Source organism: Propithecus coquereli, unplaced genomic scaffold, assembly GCF_000956105.1.
Source record: "Propithecus coquereli isolate 6110/MARCELLA unplaced genomic scaffold, Pcoq_1.0 Scaffold458, whole genome shotgun sequence".
In the NCBI taxonomy this organism is placed as follows: Eukaryota; Metazoa; Chordata; class Mammalia; order Primates; family Indriidae; genus Propithecus; species Propithecus coquereli.
Window position 1 is genome coordinate 1,795,995 of NW_012150374.1, and position 27,856 is coordinate 1,823,850.

At 37.6% G+C, this 27,856-nt stretch overlaps 1 protein-coding gene across 1 annotated transcript; it reads right to left on the bottom strand.

Moving 5' to 3' along the window:
- TMEM47 (transmembrane protein 47) lies at positions 1-27,856 on the bottom strand. Its single transcript, XM_012655019.1, has 3 exons — positions 27,425-27,856; positions 11,109-11,249; positions 1-1,075 (listed from the first exon to the last, which is right to left on the bottom strand). Exons 1-3 carry the CDS (start codon positions 27,648-27,650, stop codon positions 897-899), a joined length of 546 nt encoding a protein of 181 aa, XP_012510473.1. The 5' UTR covers positions 27,651-27,856; the 3' UTR covers positions 1-896.

Consider the following 27,856-nt stretch of genomic DNA (forward strand, 5'->3'; position numbering starts at 1 on the left):
AATATTAATTTTATGTATAATAGGCAAATGTATGTGGAGGGTTAGGGAACAACTTATTACCATTTATACTAATGGTTCACCTTCTATAAAAACATTAAGCTTGTTACATATGCACAATTGTTTGCTGCAATGTTTGGTAAATGATTTAAAGGGTACAAAAGCAACTCATGCATATTTCTTTCTGGTTGCCCCAGGGAAAACAGAGACCCTCAATTTTTCCCCATTCTAGATAGAGCTGAGGCACAACTTCTAACCACGTAATGAAAAGCACATGTCTCCAAGTCTTGACTCCCTTCCCAGGGAGATGCTGATTGCCAAAGCATAACCTCCCATTAAAGAGAGTATTCTTGAAGGTGGAATGTGTACCATTAACTAGTTACATTCACAACTCCCATTAGATGCTGAAGGGCAGTTCACTTTTCAAGGGCTCATTCAAGCAAATAACCAACAGCCAATGCAGTCATTGGTTGGGATAAGCAGGCGATAAGGGCTCTATCAGTGGAATCCTTGTCATTGCAAAGGAACTTCTAAATGTTGCTTATGCCAGCTGCTCCCCTGCAGGCAATAGAAGATTCAAGCAATTCTCATTCCAACCACTTTCTCACAATGGTTGCTGTCATATAGACCCTTCACTTGTCAAGAAAAATGACATGAACATATTGGAAGTTTGCAGCATTTGCCTACGTCTAATCAGCTCTCTTAATTTGTGCAGGTCCCTAAAATGGATGTAAAAGCTGGTTATGATGTTGACAGCCAAAAGGCAAAGGATATTAAATCAACTGAGCAAACTGCTTGATGCTCCACAAGTGTTTTAGAAAACAGTGAGTTACAAAAGATGCAGACATAATCCTTTTGTTGGATGGTTGCTGTTGTTTTTTAATTTGAGACTATTGGTTCTAGTAGTAGTCTTCATAGTTCTTAGGGTTCAGGCAATAAAGGATGGCACCCCCAAATGAAAATATAGTTGCACCCCAGGCCAGGCCATAACCCCAATTGAACTCATGGTAAATTTTCAAGCTCACAGTTTCAATGAACTTGATTGGGTAAAGGACCAGGCTGCAAACCTGTAAAACAACTGAAAGAGAAGCAAATCAAAATTAGAAAATGTTATTTACAGGAAATAAAATGATATAAACATATAAAGATATATGTACGAGTTAATTTTTAATCAAATAAACATAAAAGCCAAAAAAATTAAAGTACTACATATTCTAGGTGGTATATTTTAAAATATTAACTTTTTTTGTTTAAACATTTTTTCACAATATAGTAAGAATTGCCCTATAATAACTAGTAAGTCAGTATTTGGTGTGATAATTAGTACAATATAATAATTTATATAAGCATACAAAATAGTTATTCTTACCTTACAAACACATATATAATTATTACTGTTATGGCAAGTAGTACTAATTAAAGCTAAACTGTTCCACTACTAAAACCTCTAAATAACTCCCCAAGAATAGTGACCCCAATGCCAACTAAAATTCTCATTTATGCTCTTGAGGAACTGGGGAATTCAAACTCCTTTCTATTGATGAAACTGGTCAATCTGTGACTGAAATGTGCTTTTGTTGTTTGTTGTTGTTTCACAATATCATATAACTCAGCCCAATATTCCAGAAAGTCCTACCTTGATGTTTTTGCTTATATTACTCTAATCCAAAATTACTTTCATTCTTTTCCTCTCATCCAGTCCATGCCTCTCATTTTAAATAGGGCTCAAAAGTCATCTTTGTCAAGAAGTTACAACCCTTTCTATTATATCTAACAGATGATATTTACATATCTATTTCCTACCTACTTTCACAATAGAATTAAGTCTATGAAGGCATAGGAGATAACAGTACTGGAAAACCTAGGCTAATGGTGGCTACTACAACAGAGCACAAAACCTAGCTCTTATTTCCTACTTAGATCTTAGTTCTCAGTGAGGGTTAAAAGGGAAATGTGATTAGTCATACCTAATAAAATAAACCAAACTAATTACTTGGGAAGGAGGAATTTATTTTGTTGCTGTTGTTTTCTTTTTTACTATCTAAAACTAAAGTGATATTTATCCTGTGGGTATTTTTATATGAGATACTGGATTTCACAAGAAAAAATGTCTTCTACTTAACATTGAAAACTTTCTATTATAGCAATTGTTATATCGTTTTTATTTTATTTAAATCAATTTAACTAGAATTTATGGAATGAATCTGCTTCATTCTATACCACACGACAGCTTCCATCCTCAAGAAACAGAAAATCTTATTCCTAAAAAAATATGAGGTATAGTTATATATAACATGGGTTGTCAAACTACCAAATCTGGTCTGCTTGGTTTTGGGAAACACAGCAATGCTCATTCAAATATTGTCCACACTACAGAGTGGCAGAGTTGAGTAGATGCATCAGAAACCATATGGCCCACAAAGGCAAAAGCATTTATTTTCTGGCCCTTTACAAAAAAAGTTTGTTAACCCCTGATATATGAAGTGATTTTTTTGGTTAAAATGATTACTGCTTAATTCATCTGAAAAATACTGTCAATTCCTGAAGTGCAAGAACAAAAACGTGAACAGTTAAAGAACAGAACAAAACTTTGATATAAGAAAAAAATATACATGATTTTGATATAGTTTATTATATTTTTTAAAAAAGAGCACTAGGATGGATAGTATGTTTAATTAAACTGGAATTTTATGCTTTAAAAATCTACTGTCATCTATTCTCAGCACTTGTAAAGATCATTATTACCAATATGATTAACATTCCTAGAAAGTTTATATAACAGTTGTCTTTCTCTCTCATAAAACTGATGAACTATAGCAAATTCATGAGGGCATAACTCCTCAAAATCATTACTTTCTACGAGGTCTGACTAGGGGGTCAAAAGATCTATGTGGAGCTAGATATAAGAATTCCAACCATCTTTGCCATGTGGTTCAACACTGCTCTGGGCCAGCACCCTGCCTACCATATTTCCATGTTACTACGAGAATGGATGGATAAATAAATTCATACAAAGGAAGAATCTCTCAACATCCAAAACACAAATCACACCTTGTTTATAGTTTCAAAGTCTCAGAAAAAGTTTTAGGTCATCGTTAGAACTCAGATGGCAGCATATTATATGACCCACACTTCATCTATTTCCAGCTAGTAAGTGCTAAAATGTGTATTAATTAAAAAAAATTCAGTTGGTTCTGTGCCTTTGTGAGGGAAAGGAAGCTTTCATGTTTTAACTGTCTTAAAACTAAGAAGAGGTCAATTACTATTAACCATGAACTACAGAGAAGAAAAATTCCAAAGTTATCGAGTACATTTAAAAAAAAAGGCATTTCTCCTTAGGCTTCTGCACTTGGGTTACTAGTCAAATCCTGACTGATCCTGCCAGGATATCATTGAAATATGAATGTGAGTTAGGTATAATAATCCCCTCATCAATAAATGCATCATCCATTCAACATATATCTAAATGTTTCTAAAGTGAAACAGTTTAAGGCATTATTGGTATTAAAACAGACAAAGTTGATACTCTCATGTGTAGCAGTCCATTGCTAAGAGACAAGAAAATCTGAGAAAGGAGGATGAGACAGAGGTATGAGGGCTACTCTTTTAGATTAATAGTGGTAGAAAGCTGCTCTGGGGAGGAGATATGTGAGCACAGACCTGAATGAATTGGGGGTGCAGATCAATATGGTGGAGAGTGAGCATTCCCAGAAGGGTACAGTCACTGCAAAACTCCAGACACAGGGGCACACCTAGTGCATTGGAAAGTCAGAAGGCTATGGTTGCAGTACACAGAGCAGGGAGGGAGCGGTATGAGATATCACGGAAGAGACAGCAGGAGCTGTTCGCGGTTCATGAACAGTCTGTGAACCATGGCTGGGGTATGGATTTTATTCTACGTGTGATAGGCAGCTGCTAGAGGAATTTAAGCAGAGAAATAATAACTAATCTGAATTATATTCTAAAGGATTACAATGTCCCTTTTGTGATTCAGCTAGTCCCTGGAGTGAGGTGTTTATCTAAGCTGCTTTTAATATTTATTTCAATGTTTTATTTAGCAAATATTTGGCCTCCATGGTAAAATATAATGACATAATTTTCCTCTAGTGGAAAAGTGGAAATACAAATCCATTAGGCTCCACTGGCATACTCTCCTGAACACCTTTCTTAGACCTGGATTGTGTTGGAGCCTGGATGAAAACTACCCTTAAATGCTTTTATGCCTCTGAATTATTTTACTCTCTTTGGAATCACAGAGAAAAATGCATGTAATAGCAAAATTGAGAAAAAATATAATTCTGCATTTATAAATAATGTTCTCCATTTAATAAAATACACAGATGCAGGTAAAAATGCCTCCCCTTTCATAGATGCTACATAAGGGGGGGGGGAATCTAAAGAGTTCAAAGGTCAAGAAAATGTCACCATACTATATTTCTATTTTACCACCAATGATGCAAAATAGGCATTGGTTGTGGTATTCTCTATGCTCTACCTCAGAGATAACATAGGTAAAGCTGTGGAGTATTTTAGAATTTGAAGGGAATTTGGGGGTTCATTTTATTCTCCCCATACTTTTTTTTTGAAAATAGGTAATGAAATTGCCCAAGCATGAAATTGTGTGGATAGAGGAATGACAGGAACATAGACCTACTAATTCCTGCGTTTGTTTCTAGCTTTAAGAGGATATTTTTCAATGGTTTCAGTATTAAAATATCCCAAACACTCAATATTGAAATATTCAATATTTTCTTCTAAGGGGATATTTCAATATTTCGACAAACATTGACTAGGTACCCAATGTGTTCTAGGTGAATGGGATGAGATACATAGGACATGGCCCTTGCCCTTTGAGATTTCATGCTGATGGTGGAGACAGACACACAGATTAAATACAAATCAATATGTTCAACAGTAGTAGTAGAGGCATATTTATTATAATCCATTCAACACCCATTTACTGAGCTCCAACGATATGCCAAGTACCAATTCTGCTTAGAGAAAAAAGGGAGGGCTTCAGAGACGAAGCACCATTTGAACTGGTTCAATGGTTCAAAGGATGGGTAGGAGTTGGTCAGAAGGAACGGATAAAAGAAAAAGAAAGATCTCTAAGAAGAAGGAGCAGTTTGTATAGAACTTAGAGGTATGAGAGGGTGTGACTATAGGCAATTTACATGGGACAAAATGAAGCGTGGATAGAAAGGGAGATGTTTAGTTCGGACTATAAAAGACTTAGTATGTCATAAAATCATAGACTTTTGTATCTCTAGGGAGACATCTGAGAGGTTATTTTAACTGTTATTTAATTTTAATTGTAGATGCTGTTGGTGCCCTATCCATATACTCTCATCTCCATCACTTCTATAAAAATGCCAGCCTGACTTCCAATTGCCAGCAATTGCATGTCTTTTCCTGAGTTTCCTGTGGCCACTAAACCTATCCTGGCTGCCTCTGAGGCAAGCCAGAAGTTCCAGAAAATTGACACTGCTGTCTCTTGATCACATTCAACATTCCTTACCAATGACTCAGAATTTGGGGCATAGACAGCCCAGCCTCCTAGTTCTTCAAGTCAGATAATTCTTGATGTGTGTGTTCTACACTGGTTTCCAGAGTTTCTCCAGGATTAAGCTCCAGCTGCTTCGAGTGAAAATTGGCTTGAAAATGTACCCTTAAATGGCTGCCTTCCTGTCCCTATATCATTTTCCATACCCCTTACCATACCCCTTCCTTTACCTTGCAAAAAAAGTATTTTCACTTGATTCCTTGTCTCAGAGTCTGCTTCTGGGGAAACCAAAATGGCCAGTGACAAGACCAGATGTGTATTTCAGAAATAGACTTCATGGGTTTGTGAGCGAGACAAACTACACAAGGAAGAGACTAGAGAAGGACAGGCCCCTAGGAGGTCAGTGAGTGCCTGGGGACAAGTGGGAAGTGACGACTAAGGTGTTGTCAGTGGGGAAAGAAGGTCAGTCAATGTAAAGAAAAGACTACAAAGGAAGAACTAAAAACCTAGATTCTTGGAAAAGGAAAGGAAGAAGTCACAGAGCTATTTTATGTCAGATATTACCATAGAAAAATAAAACAAAGTAGGGGAAGACCAAATTTGGGAACTGAGATTTTCCACTTGAGGAACAGTTACGGCCTCAACTAAGGCAATAATGGTGGTGTATGAAAAGAAGGTACAGACTTAGGAGATAATTTAAAGGCAGAATTGTCAGGCCTTACTAGCCAGGTCCCTAAATATAGAACTGACATAAAGGAAACAAGGATTTGGAGAATAAAAACGTTTGCCCATGAAGGGTTAATATGAAGCTATGAATTTTTTTTGCTTTTCTTTTTTTAATTTAATCTATAACTACTAAATGTATGACATTAATTATTGGGCAGTGATACTGCAAATTGCTCTAGCCAAAGAGTAGCTTGATATCAGTACAAAGAAAGTAACATGGAATCTAAAGATCTGTAAACAGAAGAACTTCCTTTTAGCTTGAAATCTAAGCTGGACGCTTAATTTTCTGCCAAAATCTACACTTGAAATGGCTTTAGCCATCTCACTCTCATTGTGACTTATGGGATGGTGGTGATGAGGGGTGCAAAACCCAAGCCTCTAATCGGAGATAGCTCAGAGATGAAAATCAGTTGCAGGATCCCCCTCCACCCCCACCCATCACCATTCTGTATAAACAATCACTCATAGGAGGCTTTTTGCAGATATGACAGAAAACAAGCATCCTTAATAATGCAATGAATAGGGATTCTGTTACTTAAAATCCGAATTATAAAAGGCTGAGAATTTTCTGCAATTTGTTTGAAAGGCCTTGGGAAAAAAAACACTCACCCTAAGTCCCTATGGGGCACAAAAATCACCTGCAGACAGTTCAAAACCAGACAATAAAAGAAGGGAGAACCCTAAAAGAGGTAATCCCTCTAATTTCATTGAGTCTTTAGTAAGGAGAACTGGATGCCAGTTATCAGAATCATGCCATATATTATCTATCATTGTCAGTTACACACAAAAAAGTATGCTGTAGTCAACCATACTGGAAATGTGCACAGCTTTCATTATGTGCTATGGTTCAGTCATGCTGCACTGATCAGTTTGTGGTCTTTATGACTTCCTTCAGGTGTTGCTCCTGAGAAATGGTGTAACTGCAGTTACAGGATGGACTCGAACTGCGGCCCATAATTGGCAGCTGAATTCAAAATCAAGGCTGATTCTGCTCTGGCTTTTCTATATGTGATATGTACCCAAGTAAAGATGACTTGTGAATCCTCATTGGGATTTCAAGTCAGATAGATGCCCTGAATTTAAACCCTGGGTCTGCAACTTACTAGTTGGATAACCCTGGATAATTACTTAACCCTTCTGAGCCTGTTTCTTCATTGATAATATGGGGGAAATAAATACCTACTTTTAAGATTGTTATATCAGAGATAGCATACGTTAAGTTCTAGCACTGTGGCAGATGGTAGGTTCTCAGTTAATTATTATTATCAGAATTATTATTATAGAAAACATCTAATTCTGAAGTATAGACTCCTAGGACCAACAAGAAAGAGAGTTGTGGGAAATAGGACAGTGTTTTAGATGGACTGCAGTGATGGCTAGCAAGCCTACCCTAAATAAAAGACTTTAGAGAAAAAAAGAAGACAAAAAGCTTTAAAATCTGTTTGGAAATCTTTATGAGACTTAATCATCAGTTTTCACTAAAAATCCTTAGAATATATTTTCTAACACCAAGATAGTATACTTGCATAGTGTAGATGCCCAATATATGTTAAATAAATGAATAAAAACATAAATAAATTAAAAAATCATTTTGATAATTATTACTTTTATGAGTGTTTTGGTCCTAGCTTTGTAGTCATGTGAAACTTGCTATTTCATAAGTCCCAAAGAAAGAAATGGCTTTAAAAAAATGAATTACAGTTAGTTAGTTATTTACATGCCCATTTCTTCCCTACCAGATTATGAGCCACGCGCCTTGGTCATCTTTTCATCATTCATTCAAAAACTTTTTATTGAGTACCTATGAGTACCAGGCATAGCACATGGTACTGAATGAATTAAGTATGTAGTCCCAGGTAGAGATTTTTCTAAGTGATAGTAGTACGTCTGTTTTGATTTTATGTACTGCATGTCTCAGCAGGAAAAAAAGAATGTTTCTTTGTTGAGATAGAGATCATTATCTATGTGTGTGAACACTAAGATATTGCCTATTTTGAGAAATGAGAAAACATAGACCATTTTCAAGTAGACCAAGATAAGCAAAAGGGGAAATGGCTCCAAAAATACGTTTGTGAAGAATCACTGAACCAAATTACAAGTTAGACAAGCCAACCATTAGAATAAGTATGTTTACTGAGAAGCAAGCAAAATAAACAACCATAACTTTAGCTGGCATTGTTTCAAGTAGGCAGATTTTCCAACTTTGCTAATCTTACACCCATCAATAACGGATTATTATGTGTAATGACTATCTTTTCCAGAAATCAGCTATAGGCAACTGTTTAATGGCTTTTCCAAATGGGAAAGAGAAACCTTTTCATGGCATGTTACAAATAACCAGTAAGTTTTATCTTGCTTATATGCAAAGTTGACACTAAATTAATGGTTATTTCAAAACAATCTTCCATAACCATGGTGTCAAAAGAAAATGAGTAAAATTAAATCTCGGCACATGTACATTTTTTAAACATAGCAATGTAATGCTCATTTTCAGTCTCAGTGGGTAGAACAACACTATATGAATTTTGCTACAGGGATTCCTTTCATTATGTTATAATTTACTAATATTTGTGGTAGCTAAAGCTAAATCAAAATATTTTGGCCAAGCCCCATTACCTATAACTTATGTTTATTTACAATACATTTTCTGTTACAAATAGTACTTACTTTCACATTTCCATAAATTTTGCTACCCTTAGAAAAATATACAGATCTTTTCTTTTAGAACAAAACCTGGAATTTTTATTCTAAGCATGTTTGTAATAGATGATATAAACAATGGATGTCCTTATAGATTCTACATATTCCATTATGTAATAAGCTAAAGTCTCAGTAAAATAGTAACTAAGTATGCATAATATTGGATATTTATAATAAATGATTAGAATATCTCTATAGCACCCTAAAATGAGAAATGTCTATATATTCTAAAAATTCCTCAAAACAGAATTACAATTTTTTTTTTGTTTTTCTTTTCTTTTTTTGAGACAGAGTCTCACTCTTTTGCCCGGGCTAGAGTGAGTGCCGAGGCATCATCCTAGCTCACAGCAACCTCAAACTCCTGTGCTCAAGCGATCCTCCTGCCTCAGCCTCCCGAGTAGCTGGGACTACAGGCATGCGCCACCATGCCTGGCTAATTTTTTCTATATATTTTTAGTTGTCCAATTAATTTCTTTCTATTTTTAGTAGAGGCGGGGTCTCGCTCTTGCTCAGGCTGGTTTCGAACTCCTGAGCTCAAACAATCCGCCCGCCTCGGCCTCCCAGAGAGCTAGGATTACAGGCGTGAGCCACCGCGCCCGGCCCAGAATTACAGTTTTAAAGAATGGCATATTGTTTCAGAACGATTTATCAAGAAACTGTATTACAACTGGTTAATCATTGTGTTAATAAATTCTAGCTGTAAAGACAAACTTACACTACAATTAAAATGTCTAAGCTATTTCATTCTAAAAATAGAAAAAGAGCCATGGTAAATCCATGAACGAAGAAATAAACTGGAGAATAGTGATGGAATCTTTAAGGGAATCTTCATTTTGTACTAAATCATTCACAATAGAGACTTTTATTACACATGAGAGCAATAAAATAGTGATACTAGGGTTACTGCCTAAGACTTCAAAGTATCTTTTGAAATCATGCTTTCTAATCTATTAGAAAGTATCAGTGATGATACCTTGGCCAGTTTTATAGGTATCTTAATACAATGTTTAGCCTGTAAAAGACACACAAAAACAAGTTGCATGAATGAGGGAATCAGTCATGAATGAACCACTAGTTTAAGATTCAGAACCCCCCCTAGCCCCAGGCCTGCTAGTAACTACTATGTCATCTTGAGCAAGTCACTTAATGATCTGAATTAGATGCACTTCTGGATTCCTCCAGTCCTTTGGACCTTAGCTTGTATGACACCTACATTCTGACCAGTCTTCAATGGGTATAAGAAGATGAACAAAAACAGTAGGGGGCAGCAGAACACTTCTGATTTCACATTTTTAGTTCAAACTACCCTTTAAATCCTGAGAAATTTCATCTATTCCAATCTTTAAACAGCTTTTAAAAATCCATCTAACAGCCTAGACGGTCTTGTCAGTGTCTTCATTATTGACAGTCACAGGGGCTTATTTTTCAGTCTTCAAATCAGATACAATTGACAGGGTAAATTGGAGGAACCACAGAATATTTCAGTTTGAATCGAAAAGAACAAAATATTCAAAGGCTTTCTTATAAACGAAAATTAAAACTCACATCAAATCATGTATTGAGGTTTTAGTCTGCAAGCCTCTTTTCTAAATCGCTTCCTGTCTTTTAGTATACATCGGTTAATATTTTAATCCAAGTTGTGCTTCATAGAATGATGGTTGTTAAATTAACATACAATTGACTTCATATAATTGACTTGTCTGATGGTTCAACTTACATGTTATTTTGCAGTATAACTATGTTTAGTTCCAAAGAGATGTATGCCTTTAACAGTACATATTTTGGAATTTTTTTTCAGTTCCATACCAGAAAAATAACATTGCCTTAAAATCACCAGGGGGCGGTAAAAAGGGGAAAAACCTACATGTAAAAAAGACTTGGTAAATACATCTGCTGCAATTCCTAAGGTGATAGCCCTGCCAAGAAATATTTTTTATTCATGTTTTAGAGGTTTAGAAGTTGCCACTGTACTCTGTGAAATGCTTAACACATTGAAAACTGATAATATGATAAACTTTTAGCCTTAAAATATAAGAAACCTTATATTTACCTTAAAATATAAGAAACGTCTCTCAATTTTTATGTAATGCAGCAAACACGTACCTCTTCTGCATGAGAAGGGAGGATGGTAGAAAGGCTCATGAAACTTTAATACCCATTTAAAAGTAATGAACATATTTACCTGCTGCAAAAAGCATGACAGCAACAGGTCTGTAGAAGCGTCTTCGAGATCCCACGCAGATGGAAATCAAACCCACCAGGAACGCAATGAGAATGATGGCAGCACCGCCCAAGAGTAAAGCCAGAGTAGCAATCTGCCAATCTGGAAAGAAAGAAAGACAGGCATTGCTTTTAAACAGTAAGTCCTGAAAGAATCAACAGAACTATGCTCTGCAGTCTTCACCTTGCTGCAGCTTAACAGATGTGATTTTACTGCATACTAAGCATCCTTTGGGGTTTAAAATGTTTTGCAACAAAAATTAATACAAATGCCCTTATTCAGAAGAGTCTCCTATGCTAAGCTCAGCAGAGTTTTTAGACCAGGCATTTGCCAAGTTTTTCTTCTAAAGACTTTATTAAGCATTCATGTTAAATCGAGTGTCCCTTCCATGACCTATTTTCAGTATTATTATGATTTAAATTTTTAGTGAGCTATAAAGTTCACAAATCTTAAGTATAGAAAGTAGAGAAGTTGATGAATTTTTATAGATATTTATACACCAGTGTAACCACATCCAGATTAAGATATAGGACATTTCCATCACCCAGAAGATTCTCTCATGCCACTTCCTGGTCAATAACCTCCCACCCAGGCTACAGAGGACATCTGTCACCATAGATTAGTTGAGTTTTGCCTGTTCTTAAACTTCATATAAATGGCATGAACTCTTTTGTGTCTGGGTTTTTAAGTCTCTCATATTCATGCATGTTGTGTGTGACAATAGTGTAATACATTCTTTTTTACTGCTGTTTCTTCTTGGCAAGCCTTCCTTCACCGAATAAAAATCCCCCCGATTTTTATTTGCCTCTCCCACCCCACTAAAACAATTCCCAGGCAAATTAGCATCAAGAGGATTTGTTGTTTGCTTTTTTCTCCTCTTTTTTAAAATTCCATTCTAATCTCATTGTTGTATTTACCACCACAGGGATGGTTTCTGAAGTTAAGTATCCTCAGGGAGCCAGAATGGACTCAAAATGGCTACTCAGCTCCTGTCTTCATTCATATATAGAAACAGTAACCATGTATTGACCATTTACTATGTGCAGGCCTCTGTACATGGGACACTTCAAAAGAGTCTCTTACAACACACTTAGTGACATGTAAACCCCCTTGAAATGCAGCTGTCATTTCTTATAAAATAAAAATGTAGAAATGGTATGACAGAAAACTGGGCCATTTTCCATTCTTAAGAAGAGTAGAATGTTCTCTCAGAAGAAACAAAGTGAATCTATGAAAGTACTATACATAGCTTAGGAAACATCATATAAAATGATTCTGTGAAGAGTAGCACTCTTCAGCGGTCGTTGCTTAAAAGCCCCAGGCTGCCTCTTCTGGCCCTCAGTTCAATGTATGTGCAGCAAATGCAAACAGATTTTAATCTATAGTAAAATTGCAATGGATTCTATCCAAAATCCAGAACTCATGGTATTTTGATGCTTTCTTCTGAACTCATCCCTCCAGAAAGCTTCCAAAGTGTACTCTTTGCTGCAGTAGTGGAGGAACCTACAATACCCTAAGATTTTCTTCTTTTATTTATACTTTATATATCCCTGCCTTAAGAATCCTCTCCCATATCCTCTCCTCCTATGAAATTCTGGATGTTTCATGGGCGCTCAACTAAGACCTTCACTGCAATCAGAAAACAAACAAACAAGAGGAAAATAGAACAAATCCACCTCTTAAAATATAAAGATGAATCACAAGAAAGTGGAGAGCATTTTTTATGCCATCTATTTGTAACAAAGCCATACAACTTCAAACAAAAATGTATGAGGCTTTCAACTAGCAGTTAAAAGGATAGGCATACTAAGGCTTTTGTTATTCCATAACAGCATGTAGCTTTGAATTAAAAAGCCAAAAGAATAACCCTTACATTTGAAGTCTCTAAATTTCTTTGGAAGAGTTTATACATACCACAATTATTTTGCACTTTAACATAATGGAAATCCTTCTGAAATGTGTGTAAGTTGAAATTTCTGAGTTAAAAAAAGTTTAATTACATCCTAGTGTTTGGGGTACAAAGAAAAGAACAAAATCAATCCATCCATCCATCCATCCATCCATCCATCCAATTCCTGGAGAGTTTGGTTAAGAGAGCCTAGGCTGAATACTTTCTAGATGGACTATTACTTTTATAAAATGATTATTACTTTTAGCAACTTTCTCCAAACTATTTTACATAAATAAAAACTTTTAAAGTGTTGGCTTTATTTCAATCAAGATATAACTAAGTATCTACTCCCTTTAAAAATATCCTAAAATAGCCAGGCATGGCAGCTCAAGCCTGTAATCCTACCACTTTGGGAGGCCAAGGTGGGAGGATCTCTTGAGGCAAAGGGTTTGAGATCAGCCTGGGCAACATAATGAGACCTCATCGCCATGAAAAAAAAAAAATTCTAAAATAAAAATGCAATAGATTGCTTTTTCCTGGTAAGTTTTCATATAACCCAATGTGCATAAAATACCACACATTTGACTATTTTCACTTTCAGCCCAAAACCAAATATGAATTAATTTTGATCGTTTTCATCTATTTTAAATATCCTCAAAGAATAGCTAAAATGCACATGTTGGTTTGCATTTTTAAAGACAGACAAAGATAGAAAAAATAGGCAAACTTTCCCTATAAAGGGCCAGATAATAAACATTTTTGTCTCTGTAAGTTCATGGTCTCTGTTGTACCTACTCAACACTGCCCTGTAGTGTGAAAACAGCCATAGACAATATGTAAATAAATGAGCATGGCTGTGATCCACTAAAACTTTATCTACAAAAACATTTTGTGGGCTGGTTTTGACCTTGCTGCTGGGTTGCTGTTTACTGACCTCTGGTCTATACTTTATATACCATTTTCAAATGCTGAACTTTTTTTCTAGGTAAAGGCCTCTCAAACAAGAAAAAACACACAATGGAGTCAACTTGATAAATGAGTAATACAGGAGTGCAAAGTGATGCTTATCCAATATAGCAACAAAAAATTACAAAAACTCTTAATTGCACATGTTACATTTCCTCAAAATAGCAGCACATTATTTCGCATGGAAAACCAGTAAAATGTAATAGGAGAAGGCACCAGGAGAATAAAAGTTATTAAAAGGGACTAGAACCTAATTAGGAAAGGAACCTCTCGTAGCACAGGAAATACTACTCAAAATGAGAAAAACACAATCAGTTCTGGATTTTCTTCTAAATGTTCTATGTTTATTTTCAATACTAAAGTTGTGGCCAATGAGAAAGTTACTCTAGATGTAAAGTCAACAAGGAGTGTCATTAGCATTACCACTGTTGTAATACTGCTACCCTTCCCTCTGGTCTACAACCAGAGATATGCCTGCTCAAACAGAAAAGACATTTTTTTTTTCAAGAGAGACTAGAAATAAGCCATAACTACTACTGTTCTGGCCAAAACCTGGGGCTTAGACTGGATTATTCAGACTATATCCCTGGTAGATGGTGCCAAGTTTTAGAATTGTTGTCATCATATCCATTTGGAATGATTCACTCAGGCCAGTTGCCCAGAACCAAAACTTTAAACCGCTGACCAGCTGAACCTCAATCAGGAAGCTGAAAAAGTGGTTAGATATGGCTACCACAGTCAAGGAGGCCTGGGGCACTTGTCAAGGTTCGGCATGGGCATTTTGGAGCTTACGAACAGGGCCTGTGGCTTTGTGCCTCTTTCAGTAAACAACTAGAATCCCCCATTATCCAAATAATCGGGCCAGGCTGAGAGGTGAACTAAAGTCAGGGACCACGTAGATTGGCCAGTTACCATTTCCCTCTCTTTTACTGAACAAGACTGGGATATGGGGAATAAAAAAATGAAAAATATTTTATAAATACCTACTAATAGCCATTAAAATAATAGGTTGGGCTTTGTGTTTATATAGGTAGATAGGTATTTACTTGCCAACCAAAGTCCAATACTAGGTTTAATAAGAATATATACATAAAAAAGGTTTTATTACATACTGTAAGACTTGGCCAATTTATAGTAATATTATAATAAATGACCAGAAAACTTGTCTCTACTCTAATGATTTTTCCATTAAAAGGTTTACATTCCACAAATACTTGCTATCCCATATTGTTTGCAAAACAAATTAAAATGTCATAAAATTCTCAATTTCAAGCCCCATTTCTTTAAAAAAAGTCATATATTTTAAGTTCTTATAATCAGTTAATTTCTATATCAATCTTAGTTCTCCAATTATAGCCCTCACAGTATTTAGTCAGATGAAGTGTTAAGAATCCTTAGAGATTTATTACTCTGTATTAGTACTCCACTTTCTACAAATGATGTACTGATACTGTAGTGGAGCAGTGAACATAAACCAGCCCTGCAGAACACCAACGGCTGTGGTTCTCTTTTACAAACTGCAGTGCTCTGCACAATTAAAACTGCCCATTGTTCAATGTCAGGCCAGCTGATTGGAAATCTGAGTTTAGTTTCTAAGACCTGAGAGAACAGGTGATGATCAGTTTTGAGGAAATAAGGTACATTCTTGGTCCATAAATCCAGGAAGGCTCAAATGGGCTGAGAGGCATGTTTCGGATCTAGAAACCAAACCTGAAATGAGGCTGCCATATTACATGTCAGGTTCCTCAAGAGTATTTTAGCAAAACGGACGCAGTGACACCCTGGAGGTATTGGAAGTGCACCTAGAGAAGCCCAGGCACAAGATAAGTGCATGCTTCTCTGTTAGTGCTTTCCCTAACAGAAAAAAAAATTAGAAAACAACAGGAAAATGTATATATGTAATGTTATATTTTCCCCTGTATTTACAGGATAAAAATCAGGCAGTCCCTATATTACAACATCAAGTCCAACATTAACTTGCAACTCAGGAACTAAATTCAAGTCCTTTTGCAAGGCATTTTTATTAGCTGGCATCACAGTTTTCAATGTCTACAAAAGCTTCAGTATTCTGCAGAATTGTGCTGACTTACTTTAGCAGTTTAATATATGAGACTGGTCTGAAATTGTCACTGAATTATGAAAATTCTATAGGCCAAATTATAATTTGCCCAATTGGAGAATTCTTATTCCCTTAGGGAACTCATGGTCAAAATTCACTTCTGATTTTCAGCAAAGGCAAAATCTTAATGAGGATATGTTTTCTACACTTTTGAGCCAAGGTCAATGGATTACATCGGTGCCTAAAGCTTTCTGCCTTGCCCAACTCATTTTGAAACTTTTAACTTGTCAAACACTGGCTAATTTATTTACCTCTGTAGGTACTATTTGTATATTGAGATTAGTTCTAGTGTATGTAAATCCCTGAGCACACAATGGCCACTTCTTTTAGGAAATTAGAGATAATTAAAAAGCAATGAAGAAACAAATTTTTAACCCTATACATTCAAGTCCTACTGTTTGGATGGGTAGTATTGCCCTAAACGTATTCTATTGTTTTAATGGCTGATTCTCACTTTTCTACAATTCTCATCACAAATTAAAACACACATTTTTGAAAACTTTTATAATCACATTCAAATTTGTCCAAATGACACTTGTATTTTCATCTTTGAACCCTTCCAAAACGAAATTATGTTAACCAAAATAATATGCGTAACTCATCTTGACACTGCTCCTTATAAGTTATCCACAAATTCTCCTAAATAGACTGGATCCTTTTCACTCATTCTCAGCAAACATTCAGTTTTTCTAAATACTTTCCTTCACTTGTAGGACATAGAGCAAAATATTTAAATTCAATTTAATTATATTGGTGAGAACTTAAAAAGCTAAATTGGTATTGCCAATCCCATTCTATCATCAAGAATTGGAGGGCTGGGTGTGGTGACACATGCCCGTCGTCCCAGCTACTCAGGAGGATGAGGCAGGAAGACCACTTGAGCCCAGGAGTTCCGGGTAACAGTGAGCTATGATCCTGCCACTGCACTCCAGCCTGGGTGACAGAGTGAGACCCTGTCTCTAGAAAAAAGGAAGGAGGGAAAGGAAGGAAAGAACGGAAGGAAAGCAGGGTAGGAAGGAGGGATGGAAGGAAGGAAGGCAGGGAAATACTGGGATGGTTGGTATTTGTTTAAGGAATAAAAAACTCAGACATTGAATAATATTTCAAACTCACATTCCCCAAGTTATCTACCTCTTCACTGAAGATCATGACTTTTTCCCAACTAGCTCACTTTGTCAGAAATTAATTATGGCATTTAATTATTTTCACCAAATGTAACTGAAGAATTTTTTTTTAAGATTAATGCTAAATACTTCTGAGTCTCAATAGAAAGGCTATATTCTCATATATAAAGAATGAATCAAAACAGTGCTGTTATTTTGTGTAGAACTATAAACTTAGCCTAACTACTTCCAAAAGTACCAAATGATATACTTAACTTTTTAAAGTTAGTCCACATGTGGCAAATGAAGTGGAAAACTGAACCTGTTATTGAGGCAGTTTAAACTTTGTTTTCTTGGCTAAGTTGCATCCTGACCTAAATTAATTTTACACCACTCCATGATGTAGACACAAACAAAGACAGTCAAAAGAATTTGGATTCTAATTTCAATAATTAAAATGACCTCTTTTTCTCAACAATTGGTATCAAAACTGACATTTTCATGTGCAAATATTTAAGGCAAATAATTATTTGTCTTTTATAAAATGACAAACAATATAGACACCATGTGTACTGTGGTGCACAAAGTGAAGTGGATTATTGTAAAAGCAGCCACTTTAGATACCCATGTTAGTCATGCTGGCAGCAATACAGAGTGCTACTCTCTGGGCCCATTCACAAATAAAGACTGCTTCAAAAGTACAGTGCCAATCCGATTTTAAGCTATAAAAATGACACCAGGTAACCATCCAAATAAGTGATGCAATATGACCAAAGTGCATGTCAATTTTGCTGAAATTTTGGAAAATCCTAGTTGTCCAAAAGTATCAGACAGGTTACTAGTTTTCAACCCTTGATAATTTTGCTCAAGCCCTTGGAGTTGTTCTGTGACGTCAGAAGAATACACATATTTTATTTAAAAAATAAAAGGACATTTCAGCTGCTTCACAGAATTCTACCTCAGAACGTTCAGTGGAAATGTAATTTATAATCTATAAACAATAACATATGGTGTTTTTTCCTGAAATAAAACCATTGTATACAGTTCTTAGAAAAGAGCCTTACTATTAAAACAAGTTTCAGTATTTAAACAAAAAAGAACACACTATCACCTCTAACGACTGCTGTTTCTTACCATGTACTATATTAGAAAGCTTTCATTAGCATTTGGTGGTAACTAATATTACCTAATGGGTACCAGTATTTCTCAATAATCATTTCTAATCATGGTATTTCTATAAAGCTGTGATGAGTTTGATATATTGAACATTTTTCCTTTTCCACTCTTTGAGAGAAAAAAAAAAACCTGAGAAGTTTCCAATTTAGAAAACTTGATCATTTGGAAAATCAGGAAGAAGAAAATCCATGCCAGGATTAGAAGTCGGTGACCTTCCTCTAAGCAACTAAAATGTTTTTGTGATGGGTTTAGGGCAGCTAAGAATAATCAAAGAGTAGAAGGAAGACAGCTAGGCAGCCACCCACAATCAGTATTAAGACACCCCTTTAGTAAATATAGAGGGATAAAATTGGCAAGCTACTGCTCCCACTAGCTCCTTCTTATACCCCTCTGCAGAAGTAGAACTTCTGTTTCCTTCTTTATAGGATTTTATACATTTATTTCATTAATTTGTTTAACAGACAACATTTGTTTTATTAATCATCTGACTCTCACCAGCTGACTCTCAGCATAGTGCCTGGCAGACAGGCTGAATTTGTACCAGGATAATACCTACCCTTTTCTAGAAAAATCAATGAATATGTTTCAATGAAGTTAACTCATTGGGTATATGTGAGAAGATGGGAAACTGGAGGGAAGACATTTCTTTCTCTCTCTAAATCACCTAGAGGTGTTAGGAATAGACTACAGGTTTCATTCACAGAGTACTAAGGCAGAATTTTGGTGAATATTTGGTTTAGGGGCCTTAAATTTAGGGATAGCAATAAAATCTTCTTTGATTAAAATTTGAGTTCTTTGTGGGTGTCCCTTTTTATGTACAGAGAATAGGTGATTCCGGGGTCCCAACTTCTATTTTTTTAATATCTTTTGGACTCATAAACAGACATTTTAAATAGACAGTATCAAAATTCGTGATGTTATCTTGAAACATGACTCATTAAACTATCACTTTAAACCTCAGAACAGTTAATAAGTTGACAGAGACAAAGATGATCCAGATATATTTCCCTGGTTCTTTGGGAAACCATAGATGTCTCCTTGTTGTATTTTTTAATGGGAGTCTATAGTGCCAAAGGAAATATTAGAACAGAATAGAAAATTGATGATCTACTAGTGTTCCCAAATTCCACACGAACCTAGGAGCACAGAGGTTAAGGAAAGGTGTCCTTGTCTAATTTTTTTTTTTTTTTTTTTGAGACAGAGTCTCACTGTGTTGCCCTGGCTAGAGTGCCCTGGCGTCAGCCTAGCTCACAGCAACCTCAAACTCCTGGGTTCAAGCGATCCTCCTGCCTCAGCCTCCCGAGTAGCTGGGACTACAGGCATGCGCCACCATGCCCGGCTAATTTTTTCTATATATTTTTAGTTGTCCGATTAATTTCTTTCTATTTTTAGTAGAGATGGGGTCTCGTTCTTGCTCAGGCTGGTTTCGAACTCCTGAGCTCAAACAATCCGCCCGCCTCGGCCTCCCAGAGAGCTAGGATTACAGGCGTGAGCCACCGCGCGTGGCCCGTCCTTGTCTAATTTTTAAGGGAGTTGATCCAATAGTTTGAAAAGATTGATAAGATTTAACTGTCAGTGCCTTTAATACATGAGGTTAAAAATCTGTTTTAAGAAAAATCAATCTCTTCTGATAAATTAATATATTTTTAATAAAGTCAGAATGCAATAAGTTGTTGAATAAAAACTTATATTCATTTAATCAATCTAAGACACTTACACGGTTGACTTCTACATACTTTTGGAATTATTTTTCAACTTAAAATTAAGCTATTGTTTTAATTTAAAGTATCCCATCCTGGAGAAACTTAAAGCAAAAGTGGTGTTTATTTTTAAGAACTAGTCATAGTGAAAATGCAAATTTCATGGTAATAAACATCTAAAATCTAACTGACTTATCAATACATATGATTGTATTTAATGGCTCTTTAAATTCTATGAGAAATCAAGTCATGAATGATGAACAATCTTATAAAAAGTGGGTAGGTATTGCCCATGTGGTCCTTAACCTCTTCATCCATAATTCCATATATGACAATATTCATCTTGAAACACCAAGAAATAGTTATCTGCAATATTGCAGAAAATTCTGAAAACCAACCCCTGCAAAAATTCTTTGGCTAAATGTACCCTCTCCGTTGGGTCTTTAAGGTTGCATCCTGCCTCATTTTCCTTATCCGTGCAATAAATGTGATTGGACTGGATTATTTTAAAAATCTTTTCTATTTCAAATTTGTTATGATTCTGTGATTCAATATATGGGTAATTATCAAAAGAAGAATTATTATTAAAACAAAGGAAAATCAAGCAAACAAAAAACAACTCTGTAACTCTGGCACTTCTCTAGCACTACAAAACTTGGCTCCTGCCTGGAATCTTAATGTTTTTGTGTTCATGTACCAAGCACCTCATCAGATGCATTCAAAACTTTCTCAAAAAAAAAGAGTAAGATTTTATCACACGACATGAAGTAGCAGATTACAAACCAGACTCTTAATCAGTTTGAGCACTGGTCATTTGAGACTGTAAACCAAAGATTAAAGAATGTTTTATGTATCTCTATTTGTGGACAGGTTAGGTTCTTGAGTTCATTTCACCAAAATCCAAAGTACAAGAGACCAATCATTAAAGCCATATGTTGGTGAGCAAAGTTTTTGTTCTAGCCAAACATTATTTATACAATCGATTCAAAGTTCTTAAGTACAGAAGCTATACAATTGTCTTTGTTCTTCAGAGGGTATAAAGTTAAGAATGCAGATTTTCAGCTAGTCTCAGTGTCAGACTGTATGCTCCAAACATGGCCCCAAATCATCTCCTATCCAACATGCTCTTCCACAAGGTGACCTTGCCACTGTTCTACCAAGAGGTGGAGTCCAATTTTCCTCCCCTTAAATCCAACCTGGCCATATGACTCCTTTGTAACCAACGGAATGTGGTAGAAGAGATGTGTGACTTACAAGGCTAGTTCAGAAAAAGCCTGGTTCTCTTGGGACTCTCACTCTGGGGGAAACCACTGAATTTGTAAGAAGTCCAACTATCCTGAGACCACAGCACTAGAAAGGCCACCTGTAGGCACTCCAGCGAGAATCCCAGCTGAGTCCAGCCTCAAAGCTCTTCCTACCTAGGCGCCAAACCCGTAAGAGAAACCATTTGGAAAAGGATCCTACAGTTCCAGATGTTCGGTCCCCAGCCATTCAAGTTATCCTCAGCTATGGCCCCAGACATCCTGGAGCAGAGACAAGCCATTCTCATTAGGTCCTATCTAAATTCCTGACCCACAGAACTCATGAGCATAATAAAATGGTTGTCATTTTAACTACTAACTTTTGTTATGGTTAGTTTCCTAGCATTAGCAACTGGAACACTCTTGGTAAAAATCTGTCTCTATTACCCATTAACTGAGACCTTGGTAAACTTACAAAAATCCCTGGTCTCCTCACTAATATATGGGGATAACATTAGCTACCTTGCAAATTTATTGTGACAATGGGAATAACTGAGGTGTCTGATCTATAACAATACTGAATAAAAAGTAGCTACCTGTTGTTGCCGGGCGTGGTGGCTCAGGCCTGTAATCCTAGCTCTCTGGGAGGCCGAGGTGGGCGGATTGTTTGAGCTCAGGAGTTCGAAACCAGCCTGAGCAAGAGCGAGACCCCGTCTCTACTAAAAATAGAAAGAAATTAATCGGACAACTAAAAATACACAGAAAAAATTAGCCGGGCATGGTGGCGCATGGCTGTAGTCCCAGCTACTTGGGAGGCTGAGGCAGAAGGATCGCTTGAGCCCAGGAGTTTGAGGTTGCTGTGAGCTAGGATGACGCCACGGCACTCTAGCCCGGGCAACACAGTGAGACTCTGTCTCAAAAAAAAAAAAAAAAAAAAAGTAGCTACCTGTGGTTAATAGGTTTAAAATCATGATCTACCAAGAGCATTGTTAAATTCTAGGTAATACACATCAAAATTTAAATTTGAAGTTAACAAAGTACTTCATTATGCAATGCAAAGAAATTTTACCTCTTAAGGGGGGAAAAGGCCTCAATTATGGAAAAAATATCACTGGGTTTTTCTGAATATACAATAAGGAAGAAATACAATGCTAATGAGCAGGTACTTTCATATATTTAAACTTTATGACAAACCATATGAAGACATTAACTAAGTTGTATGAGGTCACATGATTTTAAATGGCCAAGTTCAGGTCAATTAGAATCCAAAGTCCCCTGTATTCTCTACAATTCTCTGCCCTGCTACAGGATTACACTATAATTTAGCATAGCTCATATGGTTTGCTATAGTATGTATGTATGTATTTATTTATTTATTATGGGGCGGCCCTCAGAACCAGAAGAGGTTCAGAGAGCTCCCTGCTGTGCTATTTAGGTAATGTAGTTTAGAGACTTATTTTTGAAACATCTACAACTTCCTTTCACTAATATATCTATTAATAGTAGTACTGGCTGTATCTTTGGTCTTGCTAGAGTGGCCTTACTATTAAACAGAGACTTGCAGGAAATTTCCTGAAATGTATTCCTGACAACAGGTAAAATCTATTGCTTCAGATATGCTTTTTGTTTGTTTTTGTTTTGGCTTGAAATGTTTTATTAAAGCCAGGCTTTTTCCACACCCATCAAATCCTTTAGCTGCCAAAGACTGATCTAAGTGGCTCCCTGGGGATTACAATCCTTCCATGAATGTGAGCAAAAGAGGAATTATATCTGGCCACAAATTAAAATGTCCTTTGTTAAAGTTCATCTGGGGAACTTTAAAATCTAGAAGATATTAAAAGAAAATCATCATGACTACTTTAAGGTACACTTGGTTTTCTCCGGTTCATTAGTTGGGAAAGTCTTGGCATTAACTCGTACTCTGTTAATTTTCCACCTGTCTATGCTGTGGAGGTTAATGAAAGTGCATTTGTTCTACTTATGTTCTTTTCGAGGAAGCCAGAAAAGGGTACAACTGTAGTGACTTCCAGACTTGCTGAGCTATTTGTAAACATGCGCCAATATCAACTCATTTCATACAACAAGCTGAACGTTCCCCGGAGCAAATCACATTGTGAGGTTTCCCAATGAAAGTCTGTTTTCCAATTAAGGTGCAGATTCAAAATATTTACAGATGATACATGTCTGAACTCAGAATCACTGTATCTCAGATTTTCTAAGATTTGCAGGTGTTCAGGCAGTTCTGTTTATCTTAAACTACCACCTAAGATAGGTTTTCTTATAAATTCCTTTTAAAGTGGGTTTTTTATACTAAAGTTTTTAAAAAAAAGATTTACGTATAAAGCACTCTAAAAAGAATCTCTCATCAACTGGAAACAATAATATTCACCTGTTATTAGCATCCGGTGCACTGCCATTTCAAAACTACCAGTGACTCATGTTACAAATGCAGCTATTTTTAGGAAAGTACATGAATGATGTTAACAATATCCCTTGAAAAAGGTACTATTTGATCAAGTATTTTGAGGATGAAAAGATGTATAAATGCACTTGTTATATCTCCAAATTACTGTCAGTAAAATGTGTTCAGTTAGCCATCTGTATGTCCTTGCTTTTTGCTTAGTCGATAAATTATACAGACATCAAAAAGCAATCTGCTTTATATGAAAGTTATATATTTATAAATTTTAAAGAAGAAATGCAAAATCTCCCTAGAGCTTATACAGCACATTTGATGTTGAATTTTAGGGCGTCACCATTCAGTATACACTCGAGCCAATCCTATTTACGCTAAGGATTCTCTGGTATTGCTATGACTGTGAAACCCTAACAACTATGTTCTAGGAAAAAAGTTATCAAAACTAAACGTCATTAAGCAGAAGTCTAAAACATTACTATAATTTTTATAAGATTTAAGATTTATTAAAAGGCTGCCCAAAACAATACTGGGGAAAACCATCCTTAGAAAGGAATTCTGTGGCCGGCAGCCATGTGAGTACTGCATACTCTAAACTTCCTAACAAGCAAGCATACTTTATTTTTCTTTTTCTGTTTCCACCACGAATGAGAGTCAATTAGCCGTTTTCTCATTTGTCTTTTTGGAAAACTTCTAACTTAAGATGAGTGCCTGGACTGTCCTCCATACACTGAACTGGGACACCAGAGAAAGGGATTACGGCTGACTGACAACCGGATTACTGGTTGTACTAGAAGTGCTGACGCAACCTTCAATACACCAGGACACAAGAGGCATGGTTCTATTTTGTTTAAAACCATAAAAGGGGTTATAAACAGCAAGCAAACGATGCACATTTGGTACCAAAATTCACATGCAGTTAAAAAATAATGGCTTAGGGGAAAGTTGCAGTAGCAATTGGGGCTAAGTAGGACATACTATGGTCAGTAGAAAGCATTCCTAAAATCGTCCTTCTGTAAATACAAGCTTGCCTCTTCACGGCAGTTTTCATTCTAATTAAGACAAAGGTTTTTAATTAAGCCCTAAAGATCCTGGTGAAAGGCCTTCAGTAAAATTGTCCTTAGTGATTCCTCCCAAGGTAATTTATTTCAAGAGACAATGAAGTGGAGCTCTTAAAATCTTCAGGAAAGACATTTCCCTCCTTGCTTTCTGCTACTCCACACAACAAACAGACTGAAAAAAGCTGCCTCTCCCCTGGAACAGGCAAGAAAAGCATTGCTGGTTTCGATTCAGGCGTTTCCCTCCCTTTCAAAACACTGGTGGACAGAAGCTTCAAGTCCACCTAACAATTTAAGAAAGCACATTTTGTAAAATGGGGACACAGCAATTTTCCGTGTTTTGTTTCCTTTCCTCCACCCCCTTGCACCCACCCACCACCTTGGAGAATAAAATTGAACTGCTCCTACATACACAAAGTCAAGAACTTGCTCCAAATAGCCTCTAAGAAAACCATCTCTACTTTTTACTCATTTGCTAACAAACTCTACTTTTTCTAGGCTGAAACTATTTTTTTTAAGCAAAATAAGCCTAAAGCTGATTTTCAGAAACCCAGATAGAAATACATGCTGGGGTATGAGTTTCAGCAAGGGGGTGGAATAAGGGGTTTGGGGAGAAAAATCGTAAACTGTGCCTGCCTTTGATTTTTACTTTGCAGAGTCCTATTACTGCTATATTTGCATTAAGCTGTGTCTCCCTATTTCCTTGCCTAGAGGGGAAAAAAAAGCTGAGATAAATGGGTATGGAGGCAATTAAGAAAAGATTAGCAGACACTGCTTTGAGCTCAACAAACTCAAGCTGGCTTCTCCCCATTCCCTACATTCCTGGCCAAGAGAAAAGGATACTGGCATGAAAAGCAAATGGGAGTTAAAGCTGGCTTCTTTAACCTATCTGAAAAGTCTTTATGCAATCAGGGGGCTATTATTTCAAGAGACAGAAAGAAAGGGGCAAAAGATTCACGTTGCTAAGGAGACATGCAGAAGCTAGCATTCCTACATAAATTTCCACTTCTATTGAAGAGGGAAAGAAAAGATATTTTCGACAAAGTTTATTTGGATCCCCTGGTTACCAAAGAAAGGAATTCTGCCAATTTATTTTATCTTCAGTTGTAAACAACCAACTCTGAAAGAATTAAAGGACCTAAATGTTGACCTCCTGCTGCCAACCAGTCCCCTCCACAGTGTTCCACAGTGAATTAATCAACAAAGATGAAACCCTTCAATGGGAATTTTGGGGTAATATCAAAGAAAAAGCCTTTTGCAAAAACAAATTTTCAGAAGAAACTTAACCAAGTGAACTAATTTCTCCTATAACAGGAAGCCAAAGACAAAGGAATATCAGATTTTTGTGCCTTTTTTGCTCTATTTCAACTTTGTTGGAACTTGAAACGTTTCCAAGGATGCTTTATAAATAGTCACAGAAAAGATATGAAACTGTCAGGAAGGAATTTAACCTAATGAGTTTCTCAGGTGCGCGCGTGTGTATGTGTGTGCGTGCGCGCGCGCGCGTGTGTGTGTATGTAGAAAATCATGGGCAGGTCCGTGTGTGTGTGTGTGTGTGTGTGTGTAGAAAATCACGGGCAGGTCCCCTTTATTCCTCTTTCTTTGCGCTAACATCGGCAGCTGAAGAATCAAGATTAGAGAGGACAGGGTTTGCAGCAAGAAACCAGAAGTTGGCAGATTTCTGCTATAAGGGTGTAACTGGGGCGCTGGGGAAGGCAACCCCGGAGGGTCAGGGAGGGAGTAAACAGTAAAGTGCCCCTGGGACTGGCAGCCCCAATGGCTACCTCCTTCTCCAACCCCAATCTTATCCCATCCATTTGCAGCTTTCAGGGCTGGCTGAATAACGCACAACTTTCCAGGCATCTATGTGTAGCTCATGGAAAAGAGGAAGAAAGGTCTGGAGGGGAGAGCAGTTACTTAAAGTGGGAGAGAAAGAAGGGCAACTCACAACCAACGATGGACGGTGTCACCAAAAAAGGAAAGGAAATTAAGCCTCTTTCCCAACTCTCCATATTCCTCAAACATTTAAGGAAATAAAATCCAAATCGAAGTTCATCGGGGGAAAACTCACATAAGGCAAAGTAGAACAGGCAGAAATGTGAACACTAAGAGGTAAACCTAGGCAAATTCCTCCTTGAGAGAGAGAGAGAGAGAGAGAGAGAAAGGGGAAGGGAAAGAGGAAAAAGTGGGGAAGACTGAACAGAGAACCCGCAGCATCCTGGTGGAGTTGGGGCGTTTTTGCCTGTTTCTTTTTTCACGGGGGTGTGGAAGCCGTTCCATCTTTTACACAGCCACATGGTTCTCGCCTTAAAAGATAACAAGTACCCAAAATAGCGCACGTGTTACTCCAGAGCGGGAGGAACGGCCACGGGAGGAAGGAGAGGGCGTGGGACGTCGCCTTAGGTTCAGCGACCAGGAATGGGGAGGGGTGGGGGGTGGACGATAGGGAGGTGGCTGGAGCCCGAGGATCCGCGAAGGGCCGGGATGGGGTGGGACGGACAGGGACTAGGGACGCAGGAAGGCGGGGAGAGACGGCGGCTGTCCCGGCAGCTGGGCACGGGGCAGTACGGGGTGGGAGGCAGGGGTCGCGGCACGCCGGGCCCTCACCGCTGCTGAGCGTGGAGTCGCAGTGCCAGATGTCCAAGCTGGCGGGTTTCCGGCAGGACTCCCACAGGGACAGGTAGTACTGGTGGTCAGCCGTGACCCAGGCCGGGCTCAGCACGGCCCCCAGGTCCAGACATAGCGCCAGGAAGATGCACACCAGCCCGACCAGCTTCAACGGGGTCAGCACCGACACGCGCACCTCCTCCATGCCGCTGCCCGCCGAAGCCATGCCCGGGCGCCGCTGCCGCCCGCCCCGCCGCAGGCGAGGACGCCAAGCGGGTCCAGAGAGCTGGAGCGCGGGGACTCGCTACCTCTGGGCTCCGCGCGCCTCCCAACGCGCCGCGAAGGTAGGTGGGTCTGCGGACGCGGCCGGCCGGGTGCGAGTCGTGGGCAGCAGCAGCTACACCGATCCCGCCGCGGACCTTCGCCGCCCGC

Excerpts from the sequence above, each read along its gene's own strand:
- TMEM47 (XM_012655019.1), bottom strand. The coding sequence starts at position 27,650 with ATGGCTTCGGCGGGCAGCGGCATGGAGGAGGTGCGCGTGTCGGTGCTG. Across the intron at positions 11,250-27,424 it reads CGACTCCACGCTCAGCAGCG|ATTGGCAGATTGCTACTCTG; the intron begins GTGAGGGCCCGG and ends CTTTCTTTCCAG. Across the intron at positions 1,076-11,108 it reads TGTCATGCTTTTTGCAGCAG|TTGTTTTACAGGTTTGCAGC; the intron begins GTAAATATGTTC and ends CTTCTCTTTCAG.